The following is a 27,051-nucleotide window of genomic DNA, read 5'->3' on the forward strand; positions in this document are numbered from 1 at the left end:
ATGGACAAATCCAAAACAAATAATGAAATACACCTCTTTTCACAGAAGGAAATTGAAATATGGAATAAAATACCAAGTTATGTTTTTTGTTTTTTAAATCAGTATCCAGTTCAGGTATCTGGAAGTAGTAACAGCAGTTATACTGAACACATCAGCAATTACTGAACTGAACACACCATGGAAATTACTGATAAGAAAGAAAAAATAAATTTTTCTAACAAGGAATAAAAAAGACAGAGCATCAGTTATTAAAAAAGGCAAACATCAGTTCAAAGCCTGGAGACTGTGGTTGTATATAATGGAGTAAGCTGCTAACTTCAAATATTAACAAAAGAAATAAATGGGTAAATTCACAAAGCTGCCAAAGAAAACATAAGGTGAACGGTCAAGAAAAACAATTAGTGTTGATGTGAGGAAGAAGGGGCACAAATTGTGCAATTAAACCATATATTGCTGACTTCTAGCTGTATGATGTTCTGCCTAGAAAACACCAGATACATCTGGTATCTCTGAGCACTGAGAAAAAAATCAACAAGCTGAATACAGTGTGAGAGACGGCCGGCAGCTCAATCTGGCCCGGATGTCCCAGGATGAGAAGAATGGAGAAGGGCAGCCTTTCCAGGACACTGCCTCCCCCAGGACTCTAGGTGGCAGCTCCCCTAGATGGTAAATGTGCCCTGGATTCCTGCAGGGCATCATGGGATGTGGAGTCCATTTTCTCGGCCCTGTTGGGTGCCGTGGGAGCCGCCAAGGGGAGCTAATAAAGGACCTGGGGACTCCTACTTTTCTTACAACCCGGAAGTACTTCGGAGTCACGAGGACGGAAGCCCACAGTACTTCTAGGATGCTTGATGAGGATGATGAGGTGTTTAACCCGGAAGAAGAGGAGAAACATTTCCGGGTCATGGAATATACAGTATAAAGGACTGTTGGAGACCCAGCAAGCAGAGCCAGAGTTGGGAGGTTGGGTGACGAAGCTGCTGGGAGTGGAGGATTGATTTATAGTATTGATTATTGATTATTGTAATTGTGGAGAGTGTGGTGCTTTGTGCACTGTATTTGAAGAAAATGTTAAAGAATTCTTCTTGGTGCTTTTACAAGTGTGTCCTGGACGTCTGTCTGGTGGGTTTCCCGGGGAAACAGCACCCATAGCGTACACCACAGTAAATAATGAACACCATCTGTGGTATGCTATGGTATGAATTTGATTAAGAAGACATACATGTGACATCCCGTGTAGTGGCAAGGCTGGCACCAGACTACACAGTGGGTGTCTTGTAGTTCAAGAGCAACCAGGATCAGACATCGAGACACATACACAAATAGGTGGTAATTTCCAAAACAAAAGTGAGTTTTATTTACAGGTGCAGAAAAACACAAAAATAATGTTCCAATCAAAAGCAGTGAAATGTATTTATAGTGAAGTTGTCAGTCCCAAACTGAAAGACAAAAATGAATATACATAAAATTGTAGTCAGCAGGAAGAAAACACGGAGTGAAGACCAAAGAATTAAAAAAATATTTACAAGGGAAAAAAAGTGTATAGCCTATACAAGAAAAACAAAAAGTGCACCACAAACCCAAACTATAAGATACCTCCACCAAAAACAATACTACAACTAGAAGATATCTATATAAAAATATTTACAAAAATAAGCACAAGCCACTGTTTGGTAGACTAAATGAATTCCCCTTACACACCACCGAGTCTAAAGACAAGCCCTTGATGCAGGAAGTACCTCTTATAGTCGTGATACAAAACTTTAGCCAATCCTGCGACATGCTGCTCCTTTACACACCAATCACAACTGACGCAAGTGCCTACTGCACAGGTACTCCTCTCAATCCCTGCAAGGTATGTATTAAACAGGGCTAGCGGCCTCACGTGCAAGCGAGCGAGTACAAGCGCGAACTTGAGCGCATCCCAACACGCACTACAAAACTAAGGTACAGTACTGTACTCTTTCTTGGGGATCCCCTTCTCACACTAATGCATGCACTAACTAAATGCTCCGTACCTTTCTCTTTGCTAACGGCGGGAGCTAGAAAGACGCTCGTCTTTATGACGGGGTATGTGCAGTGTCCTCCAGCTGGCCTGACCTGTCGCCAGCATCCCGCTGCATGAATCCGCAGCTGCCAAAGTTAAAAATTCTCACGAAACGCTCACCCACACTTCAACAATTAAAAAAGCTGAGCACTTTTTCATTTTTGCGTTGTGAAAGTCGACTTTTCCCTATTCTTAGGACCACTTTCCTTAAGGTATAAATATATGGTAGGCAGATTACCACAATACAGTGCAGAAAAACATCACAATTCTAAGGTGCTGCATTACAGGTGACCCACTTCTGATCTTACTTTTGTTTGTGCAGTCATTTTGTTACACTTCATCATATTTTTTGTGAAGTTTTCTATACTGACACCATTGACCATTCTATTTTAGTACACAGGCTAGAAAATGATGTGGGGTTTATAGGCACCGTGCTCGCTTGGTTTAGTTCTTATTTATCAAATCGATTCCACTATGTACAGAAATGTGCTGACAGTACTCCATCATTATACACAGAAGTTTAATATGGTGTCCCGCAGGGCTCAGTACTGGGACCTTTACTGTTTTCACTTTACATGCTTCCACTGGGATCTCTCATTAGGAAACATAATGTTAATTTTCACTCATATGCAGTTGACACACAGTTATACCTTTCATTTAAATCAAATGAAGTTTCTCCAATGCCGTCTTTAATTAGTTGTGTTAGTGAATTAAAGGAGTGGATGAATGAGAACTACTTGTCTTTAAATACAGATAAAACAGACATGTTAATTGTTGGAGGGAATGACACTGATCACAACAATATTTTGTCATCATTTAACTCAGTTGGAATCCCCATTAATTATACTGAATCAGCCCGCAATCTAGGAGGTATCTTTGACTCTAGAGTGTCATTTAAAGTGCATATTATAAAGTTGTCCAAATCATGTTTTCTCCATCTTAAAAATGTTAGGAAATTAAGGCGCTTTCTAAATAAACAGGATTCTGAGAAAATAATTCATGCATTTATCTCTAGTAGGATTGACTACTGCAACGCGGTGTTCACTGGATGTTCAAACTGTTCTCTATACAGCCTCTAGTTAATTCAAAATGCGGTTGCAAGAATTATTACAAGAACAAGAAAATACGAACACATAACTCCAGTTCTTAAATCTTTACACTGGCCCCCGGTTAAGTTTAGGGCAGATTTCAAAACCCTCCTTTTAACATATAAAGCATTAAATAGTCGAGGTCCGGCTTACTTGCCGGAACTCATCATGACTTACAAACCAGAGCACACATTAAGATCTCAAGATGCCGGTCTGCTTATGATTCCAAGGATTAATAAAATAACAATGGGGGGTCGAGCTTTTAGTTATAGGGCCCCTAAACTTTGGAATGGTCTGCCTACTACTATAAGAGATGCCCCTTCGGTCTCAGCTTTTAAATCCCGGCTGAAGACTCACTACTTCAGTTTAGCATATCCTGACTAGAGCTGCTGATTAACTGTACAGACTGCCTCTCTGTTGTTAGTCATTAGCACTAAAACATAAGTAACATGATAGTTATAATTGGATACTAACCCTCACCTATTCTGTTTCTCTTCTCGGTACTCAAATGTGGCACTTGGTGCCACGGTCCACCTGTCAAGTTGTTTTGCCTGCCTAAGGTAAAGTCATCCCTGATGGAGGATCGCAGGAATCATGGGAAGGAGGGGTCCTTTCATCGGATTGGCTGGCCCAGTGCTGTTTCAGCCATGGAATGGCCAAATGGGGGAGGCAGCTTGATGAATGAGGTCTCCAGGACTCTATATATATCCAAATCTTCTTATGTGATATCATTTACTGTTAAATTCTGCTCTGTACTTCTAAAATTTTTATTTTTATACTGTATTGAGGATTTGTTCTGTTCTGTGTATTGTATTATATTGTATTGACCCCCTTCTTTTGACACCTACTGCACACCCAACCTACCTGGAAAGTGGTCTCTCTTTGAACTGCCTTTCCCAAGGTTTCTCCCATTTTTCCCTACAAGGTTTTTTTTGGGAGTTTTTTCCTGTCTTGTTAGAGAGTCAAGGCTGGGGGGCTGTCAAGAGGCAAGGCCTGTTAAAGCCTATTGCGGCACTTCTTGTGTGATTTTGGGCTATACAAAAATAAATTGTATTGTATTGTATTGTATTGTATTGTATTGTATTGAACTGCCATAGATGAAGATGCCAGAAGGTGAAACATAGTCACAAAAGAACACAGGCAAGGATCAAAGCAATAAACTCAAAATGCACTGTTAACAAGTTGAAAAACAAAACCCTAAATCAAAGTCGAAGATAATGTTCTCACTACAAAAAGCATCAACCAATATTAATCGCAAACTAATTTTTTTTTTTCATTTTGTTATTATGGGTTATTGAATATAGATTGGGCGGCACAGTGGCGCAGTGGTAGCGCTGCTGCCTCGCAGTAAGGAGACCCAAGTTCACTTCCCGGGTCCTCCCTGCGTGGGTTTCCTTCGGGTGCTCCAGTTTCCTCCCACAGTTCAAAGACATACACGTTAGGTGGATTGGCGATCCTCAATTGGCCCTAGTGTGTGTGCTTGATGTGTGTGTATGTGTCCTGCGGTGGGCTGACGCCCTGCCCGGGATTGGTTCCTGCCTTGCGCCCTGTGTTGGCTAGGATTGGCTCCGGCAGACCCTTGTGACCCTGTGTTCGGATTCAGCGGGTTGGAAAGTGGATGGATGGAAGGATGAATATAGATTGATGGGCAAAAATGGCAAATTTATCCATTTAAAATTAAATCTAGAACACAAAGTGCACAGAAAGGGAAGGGGTCTGAATACTTTCTGAATATGCACTGCTACACGACAACTGTCTCTATAGTTTTTTCAGCTAATGCCGGTTCCAATAGGTTTCAGTTTTCAAATAATTGTAAGGGATAAAGTGGAATTTTATGTCCTATTTTACATTTCACAAAAAAGATTTGAAACCAAGAAAATCTCATTTTCGAAACTATAAAAATTAAAACTAAGAAAAATCACATTTTTTAAACTGCAAGATATTTGAAACTAAGAAAAATGTCATTTTTTAACAATTAAATGCATGGAAAAATGTTCATGCTCTTGGGCAGTAATGATATTGCATGCAAATTGTTTTAACATCAGGAATAGAAAGTGGTCCTTTGTTGAACTGTGGTTGGCACTGAAATGGCAGTGTCATAAAAAGATCTCTGAATCAAACTCCCTGGATGTGGCAAGAGACCCTGTGAGATGGGGGTGTTGAAGTGCTTCTGTTCCCAGAACAAATGGTGCAGTTTCACTTGACTGCCTTATGTCAAATACATGCTGTAGGAAGACAAAAGTCAAACTCCCTGGGAAATTCCAGTCTACTGTTCTAACTGCTTCATACAAGAGTATAAAATACATATAAAAATGAAAGTACTGCATATTCAACATATACACCAATTTGCAAATCAGAATTTTGATTCCAAAGTGGAAAACAAAAATATTAGAAAGGAAACAGTATTCTTAAACTCTTAGTGCCTCTCAAGGTGCTTCTACAAGCAGTGGGAAATTAACTTGATTTTTTAAAATTATTTTTTACCAAATTCAACATAATAAAATGTCTTCATGTAAAAGATTATTATGTACTGTATATAGTGCAATAGCTTAATGACACAAAGGGAGCCAAGAGATAGAGAAAGAAAAGGAGATTTTGATGACAAGAAAAGTGAAAACTGGGTGAAAGGGCAACTAGCTGTGTTGTACTGAAAGTGGGAAAATGGGTGAGCCACTCCACATGATGATCTTGACAAGGAAACAAATTCCAAGAAAGACAAAACATTTTTTTCATCAGATTATACTTAATATTTCTTACTCTCTTTTTCTTTTTTACATCCCTTCATTTTGTGCTTTTATGGCTGTAACAATCCATGTTAAGTGTTACTAACATACTGTTGATGCTTTGTGACAGGTGGTCCAATGTATGGTGTTGCAATGTTCTGTGAACTTAGCCACTGTTGTGAAAGTCTGATACATTGTTTAGTTGCTATGATCAGATGGACAATAGTTTATGGCTGTTGATGTATTGTTTGATGGGTTGATATCAGTGGTGGTCGAGGCCCATGAGGAGCCCTAGGCAGGATTCATCCCGGGCACCTTTCCGCCAACAGAAAAACTCAACACCAAAATAAATACACAAACAATGGGTGTAGAAACAATGGTACCACTGTTTAATACAATAGCCCAAATTAATGGAAAACTAAACATGGGCAAAGTGCATGCAATGTAATAATAATAATATTAAAATGGTGCTTTGCAGCAAAGGCACATTAAATATTTTTGAATGTAAGAATAAATCCATCCATCCATCCATCCATTTTCCAACCCGCTGAATCAAAGAACATAATTATCTCTGTAGCTATGTCCATTATATCACTTAAAAGCTACAGAATAATTGCAAAGGCTTCTCTAGTGACAATTAACAAAATTCAAGAACTAACATGACAATAGGGACTTTTTTATTTACAGTTTCACCTTCCTGTACATCCCTCCTGCAAAGTTCTCTATGATGTCATCTTATGAAATATGACCAGCAATCTCATGGTTGATACTCATTACAGCCTGTTTAGGTAGCAGGATTAATTATTATGCCATTACAATGACTTTAGGCTTAATGTGCAATCTTTTCTTTAAAACCTTTCTGACTACTACAGAACTTGATGATGTCTAGATAGCACCACTATGCATAGGGACAGACTTGTGTTCCTGGGCTTGAACAAGTGTTTGGGGTTCTGGTAATAATAGATACAACTACATTTAAAATAAAAGTACATATGCAGATATTGCAGACTCAAGGGTGCTTTTGTCCACCTACCATTGAACATTATCAGTTGTTTAGTAAATACAGAGAGGGGGCCAACTGATTAATTATATGAAGTACAGTTTTTGTTTTCCATAATGGATTTCTCACTTCTATACGATGTGACAGGTAGGTTGTCAACAAATGCAAACACCTTACAAGCAGGCTGAAATGCTTTTCTCTCGTGATTCATATTCAGGATAGTCTGTAAAGCATTTAAGGTAAGGGTTTTGATGACAAGTGCATTTCAATGTCAGACCTTGGAATTATTGCATATGTTGTGGTGTGAAATTTTGCATATAAGTTGATAAATATTTTGTATGTCTTTATTTGTAACTTATAACACTAATGTCTATCATTGATAAGAACAGCAATGGTTTGTTGGTCCTTTGTAATTTTACGATAGGGTTGGGGAAATGTCTAAAACAAATTTTGCAAATGTTTCTCTGCAGGACTCTCAATCAACCCCCACAGGAAAGCCAGACTGCCTAGTTGGCAAGCTTTAGCCCAACACATGGTTTTGGGGGCAGGTGTGAAGGTATTCTGTGCCCCATTGGTCTGAAGTATGGCTGTTTGGAATTGGTGTGTATCAGAAGCCTTTAAGTACCATGATGCCCTATTGGCTGTAGGGTTTAGAAAAAGAATCTATAAATTTGCTTGCTTTACCCCTCCCTCTCTCTTTTACTAACTGATGAAGAAGCATCTCACACACCTTGAACTGAAAAGGACAACACAATGAAGAGCACGTCTCTTATTGCAGCCATATTGAGACAGGCATGAGGCCTGTACTGAAGAAAGCTAAACAAAAATGAAGACTTAACTAGAGACATTTTAAGTAACTAACAAATCTGTGTGCTGCCTGAAACTAAACATCAGCATTTATCAGCTTGTATGGCTGCCAGTAATCACTTGTGCTTTGCATATTGTTATTATTTATAAATATAATCAATAATACATTATTTAAAATTTAACTTAACTTCTGCTTGTCTTTTACTACACATAATTGCCTGAGGTTAGAAATGTAGAAGGGAAGGTTATGAGAAGTTATATGGTACAATACTTTATTAACAGTGATAAGTCAGTGAGATTTGAGGAATTCTGACAAAGACTACATATTAATAATACAAAAGGGAAAAGTAGAGTAATATATTATGCTACCAAGACACAACAGAATACAATATGTGTGAAGAAAGCCAGCAGCTTGTCACGATTGACATTAGGCCAAATGAGCACCCTGGAATTTTGTTTCAATATGCAGTGCTGGATGAGCTCATGTGCACATCTGTTTAGCTCACAATTACATCTAAAGGCCATCACTTATGAACAGCCTGAAATTCTGTAAGAGAGCATCTGTACGTGATACTTCTGCCTTTTGGCCAAGAGATCAGTGAACAGCAGCTCTGAAAGCCCCTCAGAGCTATTCTGAAACCACACACATTCAGAAGTAGCATCAGTTTACCTTTTATGTAAAATCTTTTACGTAAAATCATCCCTTTGAATACTTCACTCACTATCACTAGAATTATAACCTATATTGCTGTCACTATTACAAAACATCACAAATGCCAATTTTCAGCTCTTTTGCTGCCACAAATGCTGTCCAACAGCAACCCTCCATCACTAAATGGTGTTCACTAGAGATGTGTAAACTCTGGGATGATGGTGTGTGTGACTAGTGCTGGATGAGTTATCTCGGGGATAACATTAAACAAGTTCAAGAGGGCTGGATCTGCCGGTCTAGTGGTGGGAACATTTCTTTGAACAGCGAAGAAATGTTTTTTCATACATTTTGGTCAAAGAAGGTGTGTGTTCTTAAGAGTACAAGGGGCATGTAAAGTGCAGCACACACTGTCCAAGGCAAAGCAGTTTTGGCTTGCTAAATCGGTACCCCCCAGAAGATGGCGCCCAAGTCAGCCACCTTTTTTTGCCTAATGGGTTAACTGGCACTAATTGATGTGATGAAAGTATCTCTGTATTAGATGGTTGTTTTAGTGGGTTGTTATGGTTTCTGAATATAACTACTCATACAGAAACATTGTTAGAAAATATATTTAATGCTTCTAGAAATTACATAGAAACAGGCTAAAGGGATTGTTAAAGAGGCTGTTACCAAACAAAAACAATGCATACTATTACCTGACAGTCACATTTGCCCTAGTACTTATTAAACTATCTGCACACTTGATTATATAACTAAGAAAACTGAAAGCCTACAAATGCATTAGAAAAAGAAACCATACTGAAACACGTTTTGTTCAACTGAGCAGAGCTTCTCAATGGGCTTTTTTTCAGTTATACTATCTATAACTGCAGCATACAAAGCCGCCAACATGCAAAATAAGCTCAAAATGTATCCATTAAGTTATATGTGTGATTTAATGTTTAAGACTAATAAATACAAATTATTTATTAATTTATTTCAAAATGTAACCATAGAATGCAGCATGTGATAAGTTAACATTCACTGGAAGATATTGTTTTGGAGATATTCATGGCATAATGGATTGATAATACATAAATCTTGTATTTAATCTGCTCTGGTAGTGATCCCGACTCAAAAAATATGTATATTGTCACACACCCACATTACGGGAGTGTGCTGGAGGGAAAAACAGGGATGCATTTAGATGAGACACAGTTACTAATCTCTCTTCCTTCTTCCACACCAGACAGGAGGAAGATCCCATACCAGATGAATGCTTTCACTTGTAGTGTTTTTCGGTAGTCCCGTCTTTCCCTACACAAACTGGATAAAAGAACAGGCCCGGCCAGAAGTTGGCGTTCACTTTGGACCTACCTCTATAGAAGCCACTCAAGCTCACAGAGGCCATTGTTTTGCTGAAGGAACACAGAACATCATTTGTTAGCATTGCTGCTGTTAAATGGGTTGCTCCAATTAGGCTCCAGCCATTTTTTGTTGGCTTTGTCTATGCTGTTTTTACTATATATTTTATATAAGAGTATACTAACTCATATATATGACAAAGATGATGACAAGATAGATGGTTAATTACAGAAACATCATTGATTAGATTTCCTTAACATATCAACACATGGTGTCCCTGTAGTGTCAAATGAAGAGTTTCCGTTTCACAGTATACAGACACTGACTCATGTCAAAGTTCTGGGCCTTGTGTGAAGTGTAAATGTTCTTCCCATTTTGCATTAGTTTCTTCCTGGTTTCCTTTTGCAGGCTGAAATGTGCACATCCTACCACAGACCAGTGTTAGAAGTAGTTACTATACTTAAGTGTGCCCTGCAGTACAATTAAGTGTTGTGAGCGGTGCTTTCTGCTTCATCATTTTTGATCCAATGATAAGGTCCAAATCATTTTAAACTTTAACTGGTGAAGTGGCAAAAGTACACTGATAGATGGAGGATTATATCAGTCCGGACAGTCAAGTCAAATTGTATTTGCAGTATTGTTCATGTACTTCTTGCGTATTCATCTCAGTCCTTTACATGAAATTAGGGAAATAGTTTTTTGAGTTGTAACAATATACTAGCTCTATACTTAGCTTAAATTCTGCAATGAACTAACCATTTTTTCATTTCACCAGCATGTTTTCATGTATTCTTTTGTATAAGCACATTTTGAGGAAATCAGCTCCTGATTATGTCTCCCATGGGTTTCTGCAGGGATCACACCATAAACAGCTGCCTGTAATTATATGCCATTTGTTTGATTGTTTTTTTTGACTCTCTTTAAATGAATAAAGTGCTGGGCAACTGATAAGTGACTAAAGTAATTATTATCAGTAATCATGTGACAGCTGAGGGATAATTGACTAAACGTGTTGGCATGCTTAGGGCTGCATAGTAGATCTGATGCTGTGAATTGATTATTTTTAGTTATAATGCAACATATTGACAAAAACATGTTTTCATTCATACTGATTGCTTAAATGAGAAGTGATTTTAAAGATGTTCATTACTTAACTATGGGTTGGTTTAGAAGAATATATGTTTACTCATAAGGCAATAGTAATTATAGTCTATGAAGGTGGCATGCTTCATGTCTCCTTTACCTTTACTGAGGAAATTCTAACATCACAATTTTTAATTCCAGTAGATATTCACCATTTTGGCTATCTATTTGGATGCTGCACAGTTCTTCAGCACCTTCATTTATAGTACATACTGCAGACTCATTTTGTAAAACTGCATATTCTTTAAACCTGTTGTGCAGTTCATTTTAAAACTTTTTTGATTTTCGTTAGCATAATCATGTAGCAAATTTAACTATACACTTATGGTGTTTCCATATCATAACCACCTTTAAAGAAGTGGCAAGCAGCACGTGTGTGATAAGCTTTTCCAGATAACACTTTCACTATCATCTTTGTTAAAATTCTGAACATAGAATTTCAGAAATAATGTAGAGTTCCACATGGCATAGCGATCAGTGAATCTGTTTCACAAACTGACATTTTAGGTTTGAATCCCACACCCAGACACCTATCTTTGTGGAGATGACTTGTTTTTACTGTATATGTAAGAGTTTCTCTCCAGATATGCCATTTTTCTGCCAACATGCAAAAGACTTGCAGGTTAAGTTAACGATATATTTTAAATTGGCTCCATGTTGATGCTGTAGGTTCATGAATGATCTCCTTTCAGGGCTGGTTCCTATCTTGAGCCCACTGCTAGCAGGATAGGCTCTGCTCCCCTGCAACCAAGACATGGATTTAGGAGTTTTGAGAATTGCATGTTTTGTGTTGTTATGTCATTATAAACCAGCCCTACCACTTCCCATCCTTTCTGTAAATACAAAGAAGGATCATTGGAAGTCGCCATTAATTCTGGACCCTGCTCCTGAAGAGAATGGCTCTCTAGTGGAGATACCTTATTTCAATGGCACTGGAAGTTCCAGAGTAACACAGGACTGTCAGAAAAAAAAACAGTTTTAATAATAGAAAATACAGAAACTCAGTTCTGAAAATTCTGAAGTTGTGTAAGTAGGAGTTTCACAGCAACTAGTTATGAATTAACAATATCCATGGTAATTTATCATAAGTAGGAAAAAGCAATACTTAGATGATCTTTAACAATAATAACATTTTGGAATAAAGTGAATCAGGAAACACAATAATAATGCAACTATAGTGTGCTTTGCAGTACTTTCATACAATAAGTTTCTGTATTTTCTATTATTAAAACTGTTTTTTCACACATTCAATCAAAGTAAAATCTGCGCTCTCAACTGAAATGCTGAAACTAAAAAAAAAAAGAAACAAATAACTAACCATGCTTTTATTGTGTACAAAAGTCAATCCATCCATTCATCATGCCAGAAATATTACAGAACCATAGTAAATTGAAAAGGGTCAAATATTTTTGCTCTTGATTTTTTCTTTGAAGAGAAAATGCACCTTTGCTATCATCTTCAATGAAATAGCACAGCAGTCATGCTGACCACAAGTATGATTACAGCAGCAAAAGGGTTTTAAGGCTGTCAGTCATGCCCACAAATATAATCAACTAATCTCTGGTTCCAACAGAATCTTTCAGTGCTACAACAAACATTTTATACACATACTATACATATACATTTGCAATAGATAGATAGATAGATAGATAGATAGATAGATAGATAGATAGATAGATAGATAGATAGATAGATAGATAGATAGATAGATAGATAGATAGATAGATAGATAGATAGATAGATAGATAGATAGAAAGGCACTATATGATAGATAGATAGATAGATAGATAGATAGATAGATAGATAGATAGATAGATAGATAGATAGATAGATAGATAGATAGATAGATAGATAGATAGATAGATAGATAGATAGATAGATACTACCAGTGATTTTTTTGCAGTTTATGTTCAAATGTAATCAGCTGAAATGCAGTGAATGACCTAAAATGGTGGAAAAGTAAGCAGTAAACTGCCAGAGGTTTACATTTAAAGTTTATGTTAGCAAAAACTGAAAAAAATAAATTTCAGAATATTACAAATGGGCCTTCTTCAGTGAACAATTAATAGGTTACAACCTACAGATGTTCTGAAGCTATTAAAGTAAATTAAGCCTTGCAAGTTGAAGCAAACAGTTTGCACAGGTGTCACAACTTATGTTGATTACAGTTGAAACAGACTATGTTACTACACCCTTTGAAGTAATACTTAGACAATATTGCAGTGATAATTGCAAGAAAATGTTAATTAACAAATGAAATGAGACAAAACATTATACCCTTAGAAGTGTAGGCCTTTCATTTAGAGAAGCTATGAAAAAAATCAATCTGTCAGTGAGTACGATGTCCTACACAATCCAAAGCCAATTGGAAACTGGAAGAAACTCTGACAGGAACAGATCTGTCAGACCCAAAGTCACAACACAATCAAAAGACAAGTTTCTGAGGGTCACCATCTTGCTTGATAGGCACCTCACAGCACTACAGCTTCAAGCACAGCTTAAAAGTGGTCGGAAAATGCAAGTCTCAGTTCCTGCTGTGAAGAGGAGACTTTGTGCTGTAGGTTTGACATGGTTGTGCAAGAAAGATTAGACTTAGGGGTCACATACTCAATTAGAATGAGGTGTTTTGATATGCTTCCATATTAAAATATAGCATTCATCTTAAAGAAATAGCATAAAGGTTTAATAGATGTCCAAAACCTGTAAAGGCATATCAAGAAACCGGGTAAAGGTCAAGTGAACTTATTTAATATAAGTCATTTAGGTGTAACCCAACAAACCAACCGGAGTAAAATGTATGCATTGATTGACAATGTACGTAAATTCAATAGTTTATAAAATGAACCTCTACTCTTTGTTTCTCTGATCATTCTGACTATACTGTAACAGACGGCTTTTGAAGAAATGCTCCCTCTAGGGCATTTTGCCGAGGAGTAAATAAAAGATACAATGAACAGCTTTCTCCTGTCTGATGACTGATTTGTCCTGTTAGAGGATGTTTCTTTCTTTAATAAGTTGTTAAATTTCTACCACATGGTGAGTGGCAGTAAGAAAGCCATTCCTTAAAGGAAAAACTTGGGCCTTGAAATACCGGCTGGGGACTACTGTAGACTTGAAGAAAGGCTTATGAACCAGTGAATCAAAATTTGAATTCTTCAGTTCATGATGCAGGGTGTTATAATGCATATAATGCTGTTGAGTTGGTGAAAGATGGTTCAACAGTTTGTGACACCAACTGTCAAACATGGCGGAGGAAGTGTGATGGACTAGGGTTCTTTTGCTGGAGGTAGAGTTGGTGACTTCCACAGAGTTACTGGCCTACCACAGTTTAGCTGTTATATCAGCAAAAGATGGCTACTTTGATGAATCAAAAATCTCAATACAATTTTGTACACTTAATTATTCCTTAACTTATTTGTTCTATGCCTTGATTACGTGAAACATTAAGACATATAACTGTGTGCATTTCTAGAAAAACTGAAAAAAACTGAGGTGTTCTAAAACCTTTGACCGTAGTGTATATGCAATATATGTACTGAGGTCTTTACCTTCCTGGGACACCTGTGAATAAATCTATCTATCTATCTATCTATCTATCTATCTATCTATCTATCTATCTATCTATCTATCTATCTATCTATCTATCTATCTATCTATCTATCTATCTATCTATCTATCTATCTATCTATCTATCTATCTATCTATCTATCTATCTATCTATCTATCTATCTATCTATCTATCTATTGTGGTGAATGGCCGGCTTCATGCCAGGAGGAGCTCTCCCGACAGCATGGATGTGCCCCGAATTCCAGCAGGGCCTCATGGACTTTGTAGTTTCTACACACAGCCCTGCTGGATACCTTGGGGACCACTGGGAGTCGCTATAGGGAGGCCCGTGGATTCATACATGCCCTATAACCCGGAAGTGCGTCATAATCCAATGACAGGAAGAAACGACGTGCTTCCAGGGTGAAGATAAGGACTGTTTACCCTGACCCGGAAGGAATAAGGACTTGTGGACTATTGGGCAGAAACACCTCCGAGTCAGGGAGTGTAAAAGGACTCTGGGAAAGCCCAGACGCTGAGCTGAGCTGGGAGGTAGGGTGGCGAAGTGTCTGGGAGCGGAGGAGAGAGAGAGTATTGTGATTGATTGGTGTTTATATGAGTAGTATGGAGTGGATGGTGCTTTGTGCATGTGATTATCCAAAAATAAAGAAGTCTTGGACTTTCACCTGGTGTTTGGAGTCGTACCTGAGGGTTCGAGAGGTGGATCAGAACCTCAACTGCTACACTATCTATCTATACGGAGTGTTTAGAGAAAACACTTGCTGACAAAGAGGTAAAGAGGCCAGATGTTCTAAAGAGAAACAGTAAGAGAGAGAACAAGAGGTGAAATGGGGACTTATTGCATAGCTTCATAGATGGGTGAGTCTTCTCTCCTGATGTTCGGTACAAGAAAGAAAAGCCAAGTGGACTAGAAGAGATATGTTTCATAGCTTGTTTACCTGTTGCTCTGTGTTCTGTATTTATCAATCCTTACTTATTGTTGTTTTATAGTAAACCATAAAGTAACACACCAATAATCAAGCATGCCTGCACATTCTAATGTGTTTGTAGGTATGTTTCACAGTTTAGCCATTCGTGGAATTCCATCACATTCCCATATTGTGCCTAACCATTTAACAAACTGGGATAAAAGGTTATAATGATTTGATATTTTAAGCATCACTTATGAATAATGGAAGTGTATTGGTTTTTAACATATCCAGGCCTACATCACAGATTGATAGATATTTTTAAATAAAAGCATCCTACTCACAGCTGTTGGTATCATTGGCTACAGCGATAATTCCCATTGGCTGATGAGGTATATCTCCCCGAAGAACCTTCATTTCACCACCAGTGTACTTATTTGAACGTAATATTGCTCTCCGTGCCCAGCTTGACCAAAAAATGAAGTCACCATAAACAGCTAGCCCAAAAAATGTTCCTGGACCAGATTTCACAATGACCTAAAAGAGGAATAATAAAGAAAAATTTATTCAGTTTTGTATGTTTGGGGTTAATGAATCAATAGCTAAAAATATCTGTTTCAGCCTTTCTGTTTCCAAATAAAAAGCTATTACATCTGCAAATGGATTGTGACTTTGATAGAAGCAAAAATACTACAGGTAATTTTAAATGGCTTTCCAGGTAATAACCAGCATGATGTCTTCTTTGAGTGAACCTTCAGAGAATGATTAGATCATGAATTAAATGGTAAAGAGGATGACAGCATTGAATTAACTGCAAATGTTTTATGCATTTTAGAGATCATATAATAATTGTGTTTTGTAATGGTTGACTACTAATGAATGCCAAATTAACTGTATGCAACAGAAACAAAGCAATTTCTATGCTCATTTCCCAAACCCGTTTATTCCCTTACAAGGGTCCAACAGCAAACTTTCTCCCAGCTGTGACAGGGGCAACAGAAAAGACAACCCAGATTAGGTGACACACATATTTACCTATACAGAGTCATTGACTAATCTAACTTGCAAACATTTGTAATGCTCAAAGGAGTACCCAGACAAACCCCATGCAGTCCTGGGAAGAGTAAGTAAAATTCACAGAAACAATGTCTGTAAATACAAAGCCTGTCTGCTAAAGCTGGGGGAAAGCAGTGCTACCCATTGCAATACTGAGATGAATAAAATGGCCTTTACAATACTTTTGAATTTAAGTTAAATGAATACAAAAGTAATTAATTATATTTATTGCTAAGCATTTAACAGGCATAGTTTTATTTTCCCGCCCTACAATAAACTGGCATACCATTCAGTGTTGGCTCCTATCTTTCGCTCAGTAATCCTAGGATAAGTTTCAGTTTTCACATCACATATTATAAAGAGCAGGTTAGGAAAATGGGTGGATATGGCTTTATTTGTGTGCATTTCTAATCACAGGCAGTGCTGTGGTTGGTATACAGTATGTTCTGAGAAACATTGGACAAAAGGAGCAACATCAAGAAGGGGTTCTTAACATGAATCGTGTTGGCCAGTCTAGTGTAAAGAACAGAAGGCAGATGAGTAGCATTTTCAGTCAGAATTCAACTAAAGCCTAACAGAAAACCGAAATATGAGCAATAGGGGTAGTGGCCCAAGCCTGACATCAGAGGACTACATCAGTCCCTTATGGCATTTTATCTTTTATTGAATTTATTAAAAGCATGTAATGTTCTGTACAATCAAGACAAACTAAAACAAAACTAAATTCAATTCAACTCCCATTAATGAGAAAGAGAGGAAGGCCAACAGCCAGAGTAAAACTTTGAGAGTAGTAAAGAGAGAAAGGAGTCTTTATCCCAAATATAAATGCTTATTCTAAAATCTTATCGATTAGATCCCGGTAGGTTTTAAAAAAATGTTTTGCACAGATCCTCGAAGTGAGAATTGATTTTTTCCAATTTTAAATAATATATAACATCAGTTGCCCACTGAGTTAAAAGAGGTGGGCTAGGATTCTTCCAGTTGAGCAAGACAAGTCTATGTGCTAATAGTGATGTGAAGGCAATCACAGTTTGTTTGTCCTTCTCCACTTAAGTCCATCTGGGAGGACACCAAACACAGCTGTTAGTGGATTAGGAGGGATTGTGAAACCAAGGCTGTCTGATTGGCATTCAAAATTTTTTGTCCAAAATGATGTTAATTTGGTGCACGCTCAAAGTATGTGGCCTAGTGAGGCTGGAGCTCGATTGCAACGTTCGCAGGTTGTATATCGTTTTAAATGAGATAGATATGCTCAATAAAAGTTTTTAAGTTGAATAATTGAATGTTTTGCACAAATTGAGCTGGAGTGAATTCTGTGAATGGCTGCCTTCCACTCCTTTTCTGAAATGTTGAGTAAGAGATTCCTTTCCCACTGTACTCTGGGATCTTTAAAAGGAAGGGACTTTAAAATGGGTTGATATATTATAGAAATGCTGTCTGAGTCTTTCTCCTGCAAAACTACAAGAGCAATCACAATACCCTTGATAAACCCTATGGACAAGAAAGTGTCAATTTTGCACACACTTGGTGCCCTCTTATTATTTCAATCAATCTACATAAAAGTCAAAGAATAGAAAATGTTAAAGGAATGTGGTATTTATTAAAGTATAACAATACCAAATAGAAGAAAATATGAATATAAATTAAACCGATATAGCAAAGTCTGGATATAAACAGTCTCAGAAAAGCTTACTGAAAATCAGAAATGTCAAGGTGTGGATGTTGTTGTGGGTGGCTTTTGATTTAGTGATCAGTGTTATGCATAGATTAAGTTCTTTTTTGTGCAGATGAAATGGTCACACATGTCTCGATCTCTGACATTGCGTTCTTCTGTAGTTTTGCCCATTTTAGTCGCTCGGACAAACCGTATGTATGTTAAACTGCATATGTGTGGTTTTTAGACATGTGATATTGTACACATTTTAATTGGCTATCTTGTCCTGATGACGAATGACTCTGATCAAACTAATTCTGTAATTCCTAGTCCTACAGCATCCATATGTTCCTAGGGTATAAATTACTTGAAACAGGTTCTGTGGAATCTGTACTTATTTCCCAGTCCCAGGTCTTAAAGTAATTGAAATATAAATAGGCTGGTACAGATGGATACATTACTTGTACAATACAGGAAGAACGTACAAGAAATGATGCTTGCAATGCCAGTAATTAAAGACCTGTAAATTCACTTCATCCTGATTCATTTGAGCAAAATAGTAAAAATTTAATATAAACTGTAGTTCAAAAAGTGAAGGTTTTTGACTCCAGGACATATGCTATATAAGACACTTTTCCAAGAGCTCATTATCAAAAGGCATTCTGTTATGTTAACAGAATTCAAATCAAGACAGACTTGTGACCTATCAGGTGCTCACTGAAAAGCCAAGACAGCTTTATGTTCCATCAATATTGGCATTTGGTTCACCTAAGCTATGCTTGCTTTCCAGAATGAGAGACTGATAACTTGTGGAAATTTAATACAACCTTTAGAAACCCTTTGAACCTACCACTGCCAAGTCTAATCACTCTATGGCAAAACTGAAGCAGTATTAGTCACATCAAGGTTGGATTTTATTGCAGTTATACTTTGGACTAAACATTAAGTCTTTTATTGTCAACATTTTCAAGTGTCTAGGATCTCATTACATTGAAGTCACTGTCAAGGCCTGTGTGATGCTTCTGTTTGATATTATAGTACATTCAGGGAAGCAGTTGCAATGATGGGCGTAACATTAAAGCAATCATCAGTAAAATGATACCAAAAAAAAAAAAAAAAAGGAAAAACGCTTAAGAAGAATTTAGTACAGTTTCTAGGGCTATTTTGCTTTTTTGTCATATGTTAACTCTTCTGAAGGCCTTTCTTGCAATTGTTGTTCTGCTCGAAAACCCAGTCTATCACAGGCTGAGTCAAACAGTTATTGTTTTTTTCAGTTAATTATAAAATTGTAAAGATAAGTTTGATTACAGAGCCTCAGGGTATGTTTCAGAGAAACAGATTAAGGATTATTGATATAGTAATAAATACCTAACCTATTTCACTCCAAAGAGTGACCTCTGCAATATAAAGCTAAGAACAGAAGCAACAATAATCAGCAAACACTGAACAATTCTAAGGTCAAATGCTTGTGAAGTCCAAGTCCAATATAATCAATCTTAAAGCGTCAACCCAGCATCAGTTAGTTTCTTTGCTTAAAGCTAATGGCTTAATACACATATTCTTAAAGTTAACTTACATGAAAAATCTAAGAAAACAATTCACTCACTGATATATGTATAATCATTCCTAATTATTGTGGTTTGGCAAAATTCACCAAAGCATTTTTGGCAGAGAATTTACTGGGTTCAGTGACCTTGCTTGACAAATTTTGTACCTGAAAATTTGCCATCATAGAGCTGTAGCAGTCAATGTTGGATGTACCACCTCAGTTACATTCTTACCAGCAAACCTTACCACCCCTCACTCTCCCCCACCATCTTTCTACTTGTCCATCACAAAGCTGTCATTAGCGGTAGGAACCTGATGCACCTGTGCAGAGACTTTTTCAAGGCTGAACAACCCAGGGTGTCAGTGGCAGCAGTCACCAGCAGCGGCTGGACCACAGGATAAGTGACCACCTGGGGTGAGTCTATGGGCACTGATGGCCCTGTGGAGTTCTGGATCACAAGGCTGGATTTAAGCTGCAAGCTTGCTCAGTATGCTCTGGAAGTGGTGCATTTTCTGGCTTCAGGCTTATTGTTTGAATGGGGTTTCAGTGCTACAGGCGGGGTCAGTGTGTCCACAGACGTTTATAAAAATGAATGAGTTTTGGATAGGGCCTGGTGCTAGGTTATTTTGCACCCTAAGCCAAGCTTATTAGTGCACCAACTGACTGTTTGGTAGCTAACCCCTGTGGCTGGGCTAATATCACCCATACCCCCACCTCTTATGATGTGCACCCTAGGCGAATGCCTAATTCACCTTAATGGTGGCACCATCCCTGGTCCTGGATCACCAGAAATTTCGAGCCCCCTACTGCTGATTTCAGGAACTAGATGGGTCCCTTGTCTGTCCCTCTCTATTGCCCTCCCTTTAGTTTTCTGTAACTGTTACTGTATGTGCACTGGGCTTGTGGGAGCTAAGCTTCATTGAATTCATGGTTCTTTTTACTCTTGTTTATAACAATTGTAAGATGATTGGACACGGGAGGCATGTGTAAAATAAATAAACTATTTATTTTTCTTCCCCTGTGGGCGCACGTCTTCCCCGTGTCCCGCAGGTAATACACAGTCCCACAGCACAGTAAACTAAGCACAAAACACTTTCTCTTCTCTCTCTGGCACCACCACTCCTCCCAGGCAACCTTGTCCTCCACCTGGTGGTTGCTGGCTCCTGGCTCCTTTTATCGTTCCCCCGGAAGTGCTTCAGATGCTTGATCACCGAGTTCCGGATGAACTTCTGGGTGTGATGGATATGCTGCCCACACGGGCTCAGAAGTCCCAAACACACTGCCTGCGGGACCCAACAGGGCTGCACCCAACTCCAATTCCCATGGAGCCCTGTGGGAAACCGAGGCATCGCTCCAACCCAGGGGGTGGCCATCTAGTGTCCAGGGGGAGGTATTGCACTGTCCAGGGCTGCTCCCCCTGAATATAGTGTGCAGGTGCGTCCTGGCTGGGCATGGACCCCGGCTGCCTGCCACATAATTTTTACTGTATCTCAGATGTATCTGTGGGGGGCCTAGCCTCAGCAAATTCAAGCTTCCTTCTCCTGTTGCCACTGTCACAAGCAATTTTACTGTTCCGATATTTGATTCTTTTAATTTTATCTCAGGGAGGCACAGTGGTGTAGCGGTTTGTGGTTAGCACTGTTGCCTCACAACTCAGGTCACTTTTTTGGCCACATTAATTGGCTGAGCATAATCTGCAGATAGTTCCCAAGCTCACAGGACCACTTAAAAGGCCATTATAATCCACTAAAAACTGTTTCAGTGCAGGCAGGGTGGAATGGGTGATAAAGAGTGTCAGGAGTAATCTGTGACAGACAGGTATCAGCAAGAGTGAAAGGGAAGGTCTACAGGACAGTAGTGAGACCAGCTATTTTATATGGGTTGGAGAGGTGGCAGAGTTAAAGATGTCAAGATTTGCATTGGGTGTGACGAAGATGGATAGGATTAGAAATGAGTACATTAGAGGGTCAGCTCAAGTTGGACGGTCGGGAGAAAAAGTCAGAAGGGCAAGATTGCGTTGGTTTGGACATGTGCAGAAGAGAGATGCTGGGTATATTGGGAGAAGGATGCTAAGGATAGAGCTGCCAGGGAAGAGAAAAAGAGGAAGGCCTAAGCAAAGGTTTATGGATGTGGTGAGAGAGGATATGCAGGTGATGGGTGTAACAGAACAAGATGCAGAGGACAGAAAGATATGGAAGAAGATGATCTGCTGTGGCGACCCCTAACGGGAGCAGCCAGAAGAAGAAGAAAAACTGTTTCAGTTTGTCCTTTCCCTCTGACTTCAATGCATTTCACAGAGTTTGAAGAAATTCTCATAACTTCACTTAACCTGAGGCAATGCGAATTGAGCAGGATTGCTCATCATCACTACTCATCAGTTTCCTTAAATTCAGTGAAATACTTCAATGAAAAAAAAAATGCATTTTACTGTAAGAATTTACTGTAAGTGACTATCACTTAAGTTTTTTGTTCCTACAGATATACTTGTTTGGACAGTATAATTGCTGTTTACAGGTCTATTCCTTAGTTATGCCACCCTATTGACAATATTGGTACATGCGATAAATTGAAGGATGCCTCTTCTGTTCCTAGAAGGTGAAAGTGATTGCAGTGACTCAGTGCCAGCCTATGGAATTCTTTCTATTAAGCTAGTGCCTCCTGGCCATCTTTACTGGGCATCAGCTACTGTGTTCATGTATGTGTTAGCACTTACTGGGGGACCCTCTTACTCACACCGCCTCCAAGATACAAATCTTTCTTAGCAGTGTGGGTCCTTGCTAAATAAACTCCCAATGACACAGCAAACACTATCAGAATGAAATGTGTAAATACCACTATAATTATTCTTGTCTATCTGTACAATAAGATATTATTTATTAATCAAGCTAGAAAATAACAATCAGCTGTAGCTGGGAAAAAAAGAATAAAAATGTAATTTAATTTAATATTTGATTGTGTGTTTAGATAATTGAGTGAACTAAATGATTACTACTGAGGCTGCAATCAAACACTTCAATCATTTAATTTTCTTTCACTGCTGCAAGGTCTTTATTGTAAAATGAAACAAACTCAATTTTTGAACCATAGATGTACAAAGGGTTTACGTGTGACTAAATGTGCTTGACTGTAAAATTATATTTATAAAAAATACTGCATGAAATCATATTATTGGCGTTTTTTATGGCCATCCCACACAAGTAAACTAAATTCCATATTTAATGAATGAAGAGTCGGTAATGCTGACACCAAAAAAATATCCATCTGTACCAAACGCAGTCCAGTATGAACTGTTTGATATATTTACTTTCACACAATGTCCATTTCATCTCTTTGTACTTCTCACTTGTTTTCATACCCACTTTCTTTCCAACAGGTGAATGACCAACTGGCTATTAGGTACCTGTTAAAGTGAGACATGGTCACATTCATACAAAATGTATGCTTTTATAATTTGCCAAGTGTTTTTAGGCAATCCTGAAGTGAAATAAGAGAGCTTGCAACTGGATGAATGGATAGAATGCTAATTTCTCAACTCAAATATAAATGATATAAGATCTGTAAATATCATGAATATCTATCCATTTTCTTATCTCCTTTGTAAATGTTAGATATAAGGGTATTAGAGTCAATTTGTTTTACAGAATTTTAGGTAATGGGAGTATAGTAACATAAGTAAGTAGTACATGATATAAGCTGATTTGTGCTTATTATTAATTACATTGAAGTTCTACATTACATAAGGATTATGTCCGTGTGTCATGCAATTACTTGCAAACCACTGGGGCTAGAACTTTGACTTTGGTCTTAATGGAAAGCTTCTGACATGATATGTGCTAGTGAAGCAAATAATGTGGCTAGTGGCAATCTCCACAAAATTATCAGGGTTCACATCTTTCCTATGGCAAACTGCATAGGGGAACTGATTAAGAGAGTGACATGGCAGACAGGAAATAAAGAGCAGCGACATCTGCTAAGTAGGAAGCAAATCGCAAAAGCCGACTACGTGAGAGAAAGAAGAAAAATGACAAGTCCAGTATTTGCTAAGAGGTTAGTTTAATGTTAATGCTAAAGAACTACTAGACCTGAAACCTTGATCTTGGCAGGACTGGAAATCCATGTGTTTCAACTACATTATTATTTTTCACAGTCCTAGAATGTGGTGATGTGTTACATCTTGGTCAGAACATTTCACTGTACCCTGTACATGTATCAGTATTACGATTACTACCACTATTGCTAGTACCAGAGTCAGGGAGGTCTTAAAATACCTGAGGACCTACAGTATATAGTGCCTCCAATCCATTGTATCCTCAAACTGTGGATTCTCTTTAAAACCCTAAGAAATAACAACAGCTCCTATGCAACCTAACAAGATTAAAACATAGCAAAACTCAAATATTTCTTTGCTGTCCTCTCTCAGCCTCAGGAACTTAGTGAAGTCTCCTACAAGTGCCGTTAGGCTTCCCACATTTTGTAGTGCTATCTACGCTACGTATGGATGACTAACTATAGAGAAGGGATCCAGTTTCTTCCAGCATTAGCTCAGGTGGTACCATTTATCCCTGTTCTGCTCCAACTCATGCTGGAGAGTTCATGCTACTGGTACCACTCAAGGAACTTCCAGTTCTAGTTTACTACTATATCTACACTTTTAAATGTTTCCTCATTTTCGTTTTCTTAATGTGATACTTAGTATCACTGTTCTACTGCCAAGCTGCTCTCCTGCCTATGGAAAAGTCAACTCAGATAATGGTGCTTTGGAATCACTGTATGGGAAGATTTTTTCATCAGAATGGATGGACCTGCACAGACCCTTCTTTACAATGCGGAGGAGGCAGTGGGCAGCTCGTTGGCCTAGGCCTTTAGGACTGTGACATAGCCTGACTTGGTCTTTGACTTCCTCTCTTACAATGTTTATCTCTATCATTGTCATCTGGCCACAGTTCAGCTGTTAATTAATGGACAGATACTAATTTCCATTCATGTTATTCAGTTTCTGTTTTGTTTTCTGTGTGTTTAACAAATCTGAATCTTTCAGTGTCTTTATATTTATCTATATATGTTAGTACATAAAAATTAGTATACTCTATGCTTGCAGTTGTATTGTATTGTATTGTATTGTATCCAGACACCAGCCCACAAGTTCTGGAATGAATGGTCTGTGACAATATTTCAGGTGACTTAATCACAATAAAATTTCCATAAGGGCAGATTGAGAGTGCGCGAGTCATACAGCACACTCGCACATGCGCCTTCACTCACTCACTCAATGACACACTGACACTCTCACTTAGTGTCACCAATCAACCTAAAATGCTCATTTTGGGACGTGGGAGTAAAATCACAACACCCTAGAAAAGCCCACAAAGACCTGAGAAGCAATCAGTGACAGGGCTGGACCTTCAACCCAGAACTCTAAAGCCATGAAGCAGCACTGCTAAACTATGGTACTGCTGTGTCTTTTGCTCAACCAAAAAACTGCAGTGGAAGAAACTCCAACCAAGACTCTTCAAGACTAACTAAATGATGTAGAATATTTCACTTATTACAATGACTACTTAGCGTGCTTTTATCTCACCACTTCTGTCCTCTTTCTGGCCTCAATATTTTGAACATGTTTTGTTCCATAAAACAACCATTATTCTCTTTATCTCATCCTTGGTTTTGTGTCCTTGGCAGCAACAGAACAATAATACATTGGATTTGTTTAAACAAGTTACAAAATTTCCAAACACCTGAAGTTTTTGTTTGTTTTCTTTTTTAAATCAGGAATACTGCACCATTTTCAATCTCTGATCGTCTATTTTTCACATACATAATAAGCTCAAAAGAAGTACTGAAAAGGCAGAAAAACCAGTCTCAATTTTCCCTGTCATACACATATTTGAATTACCTTGAAATTGACCTTATTTCCTTGTATTGCATTATATTATATTATTATAGTTAGAGGAAAGGTCATGCCAGTGTGCATATGGAAATGCAAACATAAATGAAGGTTAATTTTACAGTAAAAAGAAAGAAAACTACATATGCTTCAAACATTTGTTATTTTGTGCATTGGAATTAACCTTTTGTCTATTATTCACTTTACATTTGCTTTGTACAGCTGCTTGTGACTGTGTGGACTGTGAAAGGTACTGTTGTGTGTAAAAGAAAATTAACTGACAATACTCTCTCAGTATTATTTGGTCCTTTCAAAAACTTAATTGCTTCGTTCAAAACAGTATGGCACATGATTTGTACTGTCACTTCATCAGTTCGCTGTTGTCTTGTACCTGTTGTTGCTGTGGTAGGCTGCATCTCTCTGTGCCCCCTAGAAAGGTATGCCAGGTCAGGCTGATACTACAGGTGAAGAGGGGTGATGGTGATATCTGACCTTGAAAATAAATATGGTAACAATGGCACTTGTAAGTGTGTACAGCCAGGAGTGCAGTAACAGAAACAAATACAGGTGGGTACTTCCAGGGTAATGGAAAAATGGATGAATGCTAGGCGAGCTTGGAAAATGGAGCAGGAGTTCTCAAGGGATGTCAGATGGCAGCAGAAATCCCCTGTATGTAGGGCATTTTCCTCCTGCGATCTGTTACAATGGATAAGTAGGCAGGCCAGAGAAAATTCTTAAGGCTACAGGGACACTTAAGCAGTTCTAGTTCATTAGACCCAGAAGTTACAAAGCTGACCCTGAACCTGGATGTAATCTTAGGGACATCCCTGGAAGTATAAAGAAAGCCAGGGCTTAAATAATCCTGTCATAGTATGTAGCTGATTGTACATTGAATCGGGATGAGAAGAAGAAGAATGAACACTTGAAAAGCAGACCAGTTGACGGAAAGAGATGTGGAAGAGGAGCTCTTGTGGTACTTATGGTGAAAAAGTGCACAAGACACTATAAAGATGGTAAACACTATTTAGGTGAGCCCAGAGAGAGATGGTAGGTTAATTGATTTAATGTCACTTTAATTAATTGGTTTATATTTTCCATTCCTCCTTGTATGTTTTAGTTTCATGCTAATACAACCTTTTGTACTTCTTTAGCTTTTGTGATCCTGGGACCTCCTCCAGAGCCATTTTCTAATGCTTCTGGGACCAACACCTGGAATAAGTTAGGTTAAAGAATGAATGGATATTTAAAAAATTAATAAATAAATAATAAGAGAACACCTAAAAACAAATACAATTTTGACAATGCAGTATATTAAAAGAATAGGCACTACTGAATGATAATATTGAGTAAAACTGCTTGCTTCACTCCCAAACCCCTGGGCGGGCGCTATGCGCTATCCACTTCACAGTTCTGCTGCTCACGTATGGGGAAGCGGATGTACAATTTAAACAGATTGTTATTTTCATGGGAATTGTTACATATGCATAATAGAGCTAACTATTTTACATTACAGCGAATAATTATCCATAGTAAAAAATAGTAAAACATAATAAATTGAAAGAAAATTATGTTTCATGTTGCGTTAGAGGTATTCATTGCGTTATACGTTTTCGTTTTGTTTGGCTTTG

General features: G+C 38.1%; 1 protein-coding gene across 1 annotated transcript in view; it reads right to left on the reverse strand.

The window, feature by feature from the left end:
• lrp1bb (low density lipoprotein receptor-related protein 1Bb) overlaps positions 1 to 27,051 on the reverse strand; it is a 2,167,948-nt gene that overhangs the window by 369,991 nt on the left and 1,770,906 nt on the right. The window contains exon 44 of the mRNA XM_051931086.1: positions 15,625 to 15,817. Coding sequence (XP_051787046.1) covers positions 15,625 to 15,817 — 193 coding nt within the window. The remainder of the gene's footprint in view (positions 1 to 15,624; positions 15,818 to 27,051) is intronic.

Source organism: Erpetoichthys calabaricus, chromosome 8 (assembly GCF_900747795.2).
Source record: "Erpetoichthys calabaricus chromosome 8, fErpCal1.3, whole genome shotgun sequence".
In the NCBI taxonomy this organism is placed as follows: domain Eukaryota; kingdom Metazoa; phylum Chordata; class Cladistia; order Polypteriformes; family Polypteridae; genus Erpetoichthys; species Erpetoichthys calabaricus.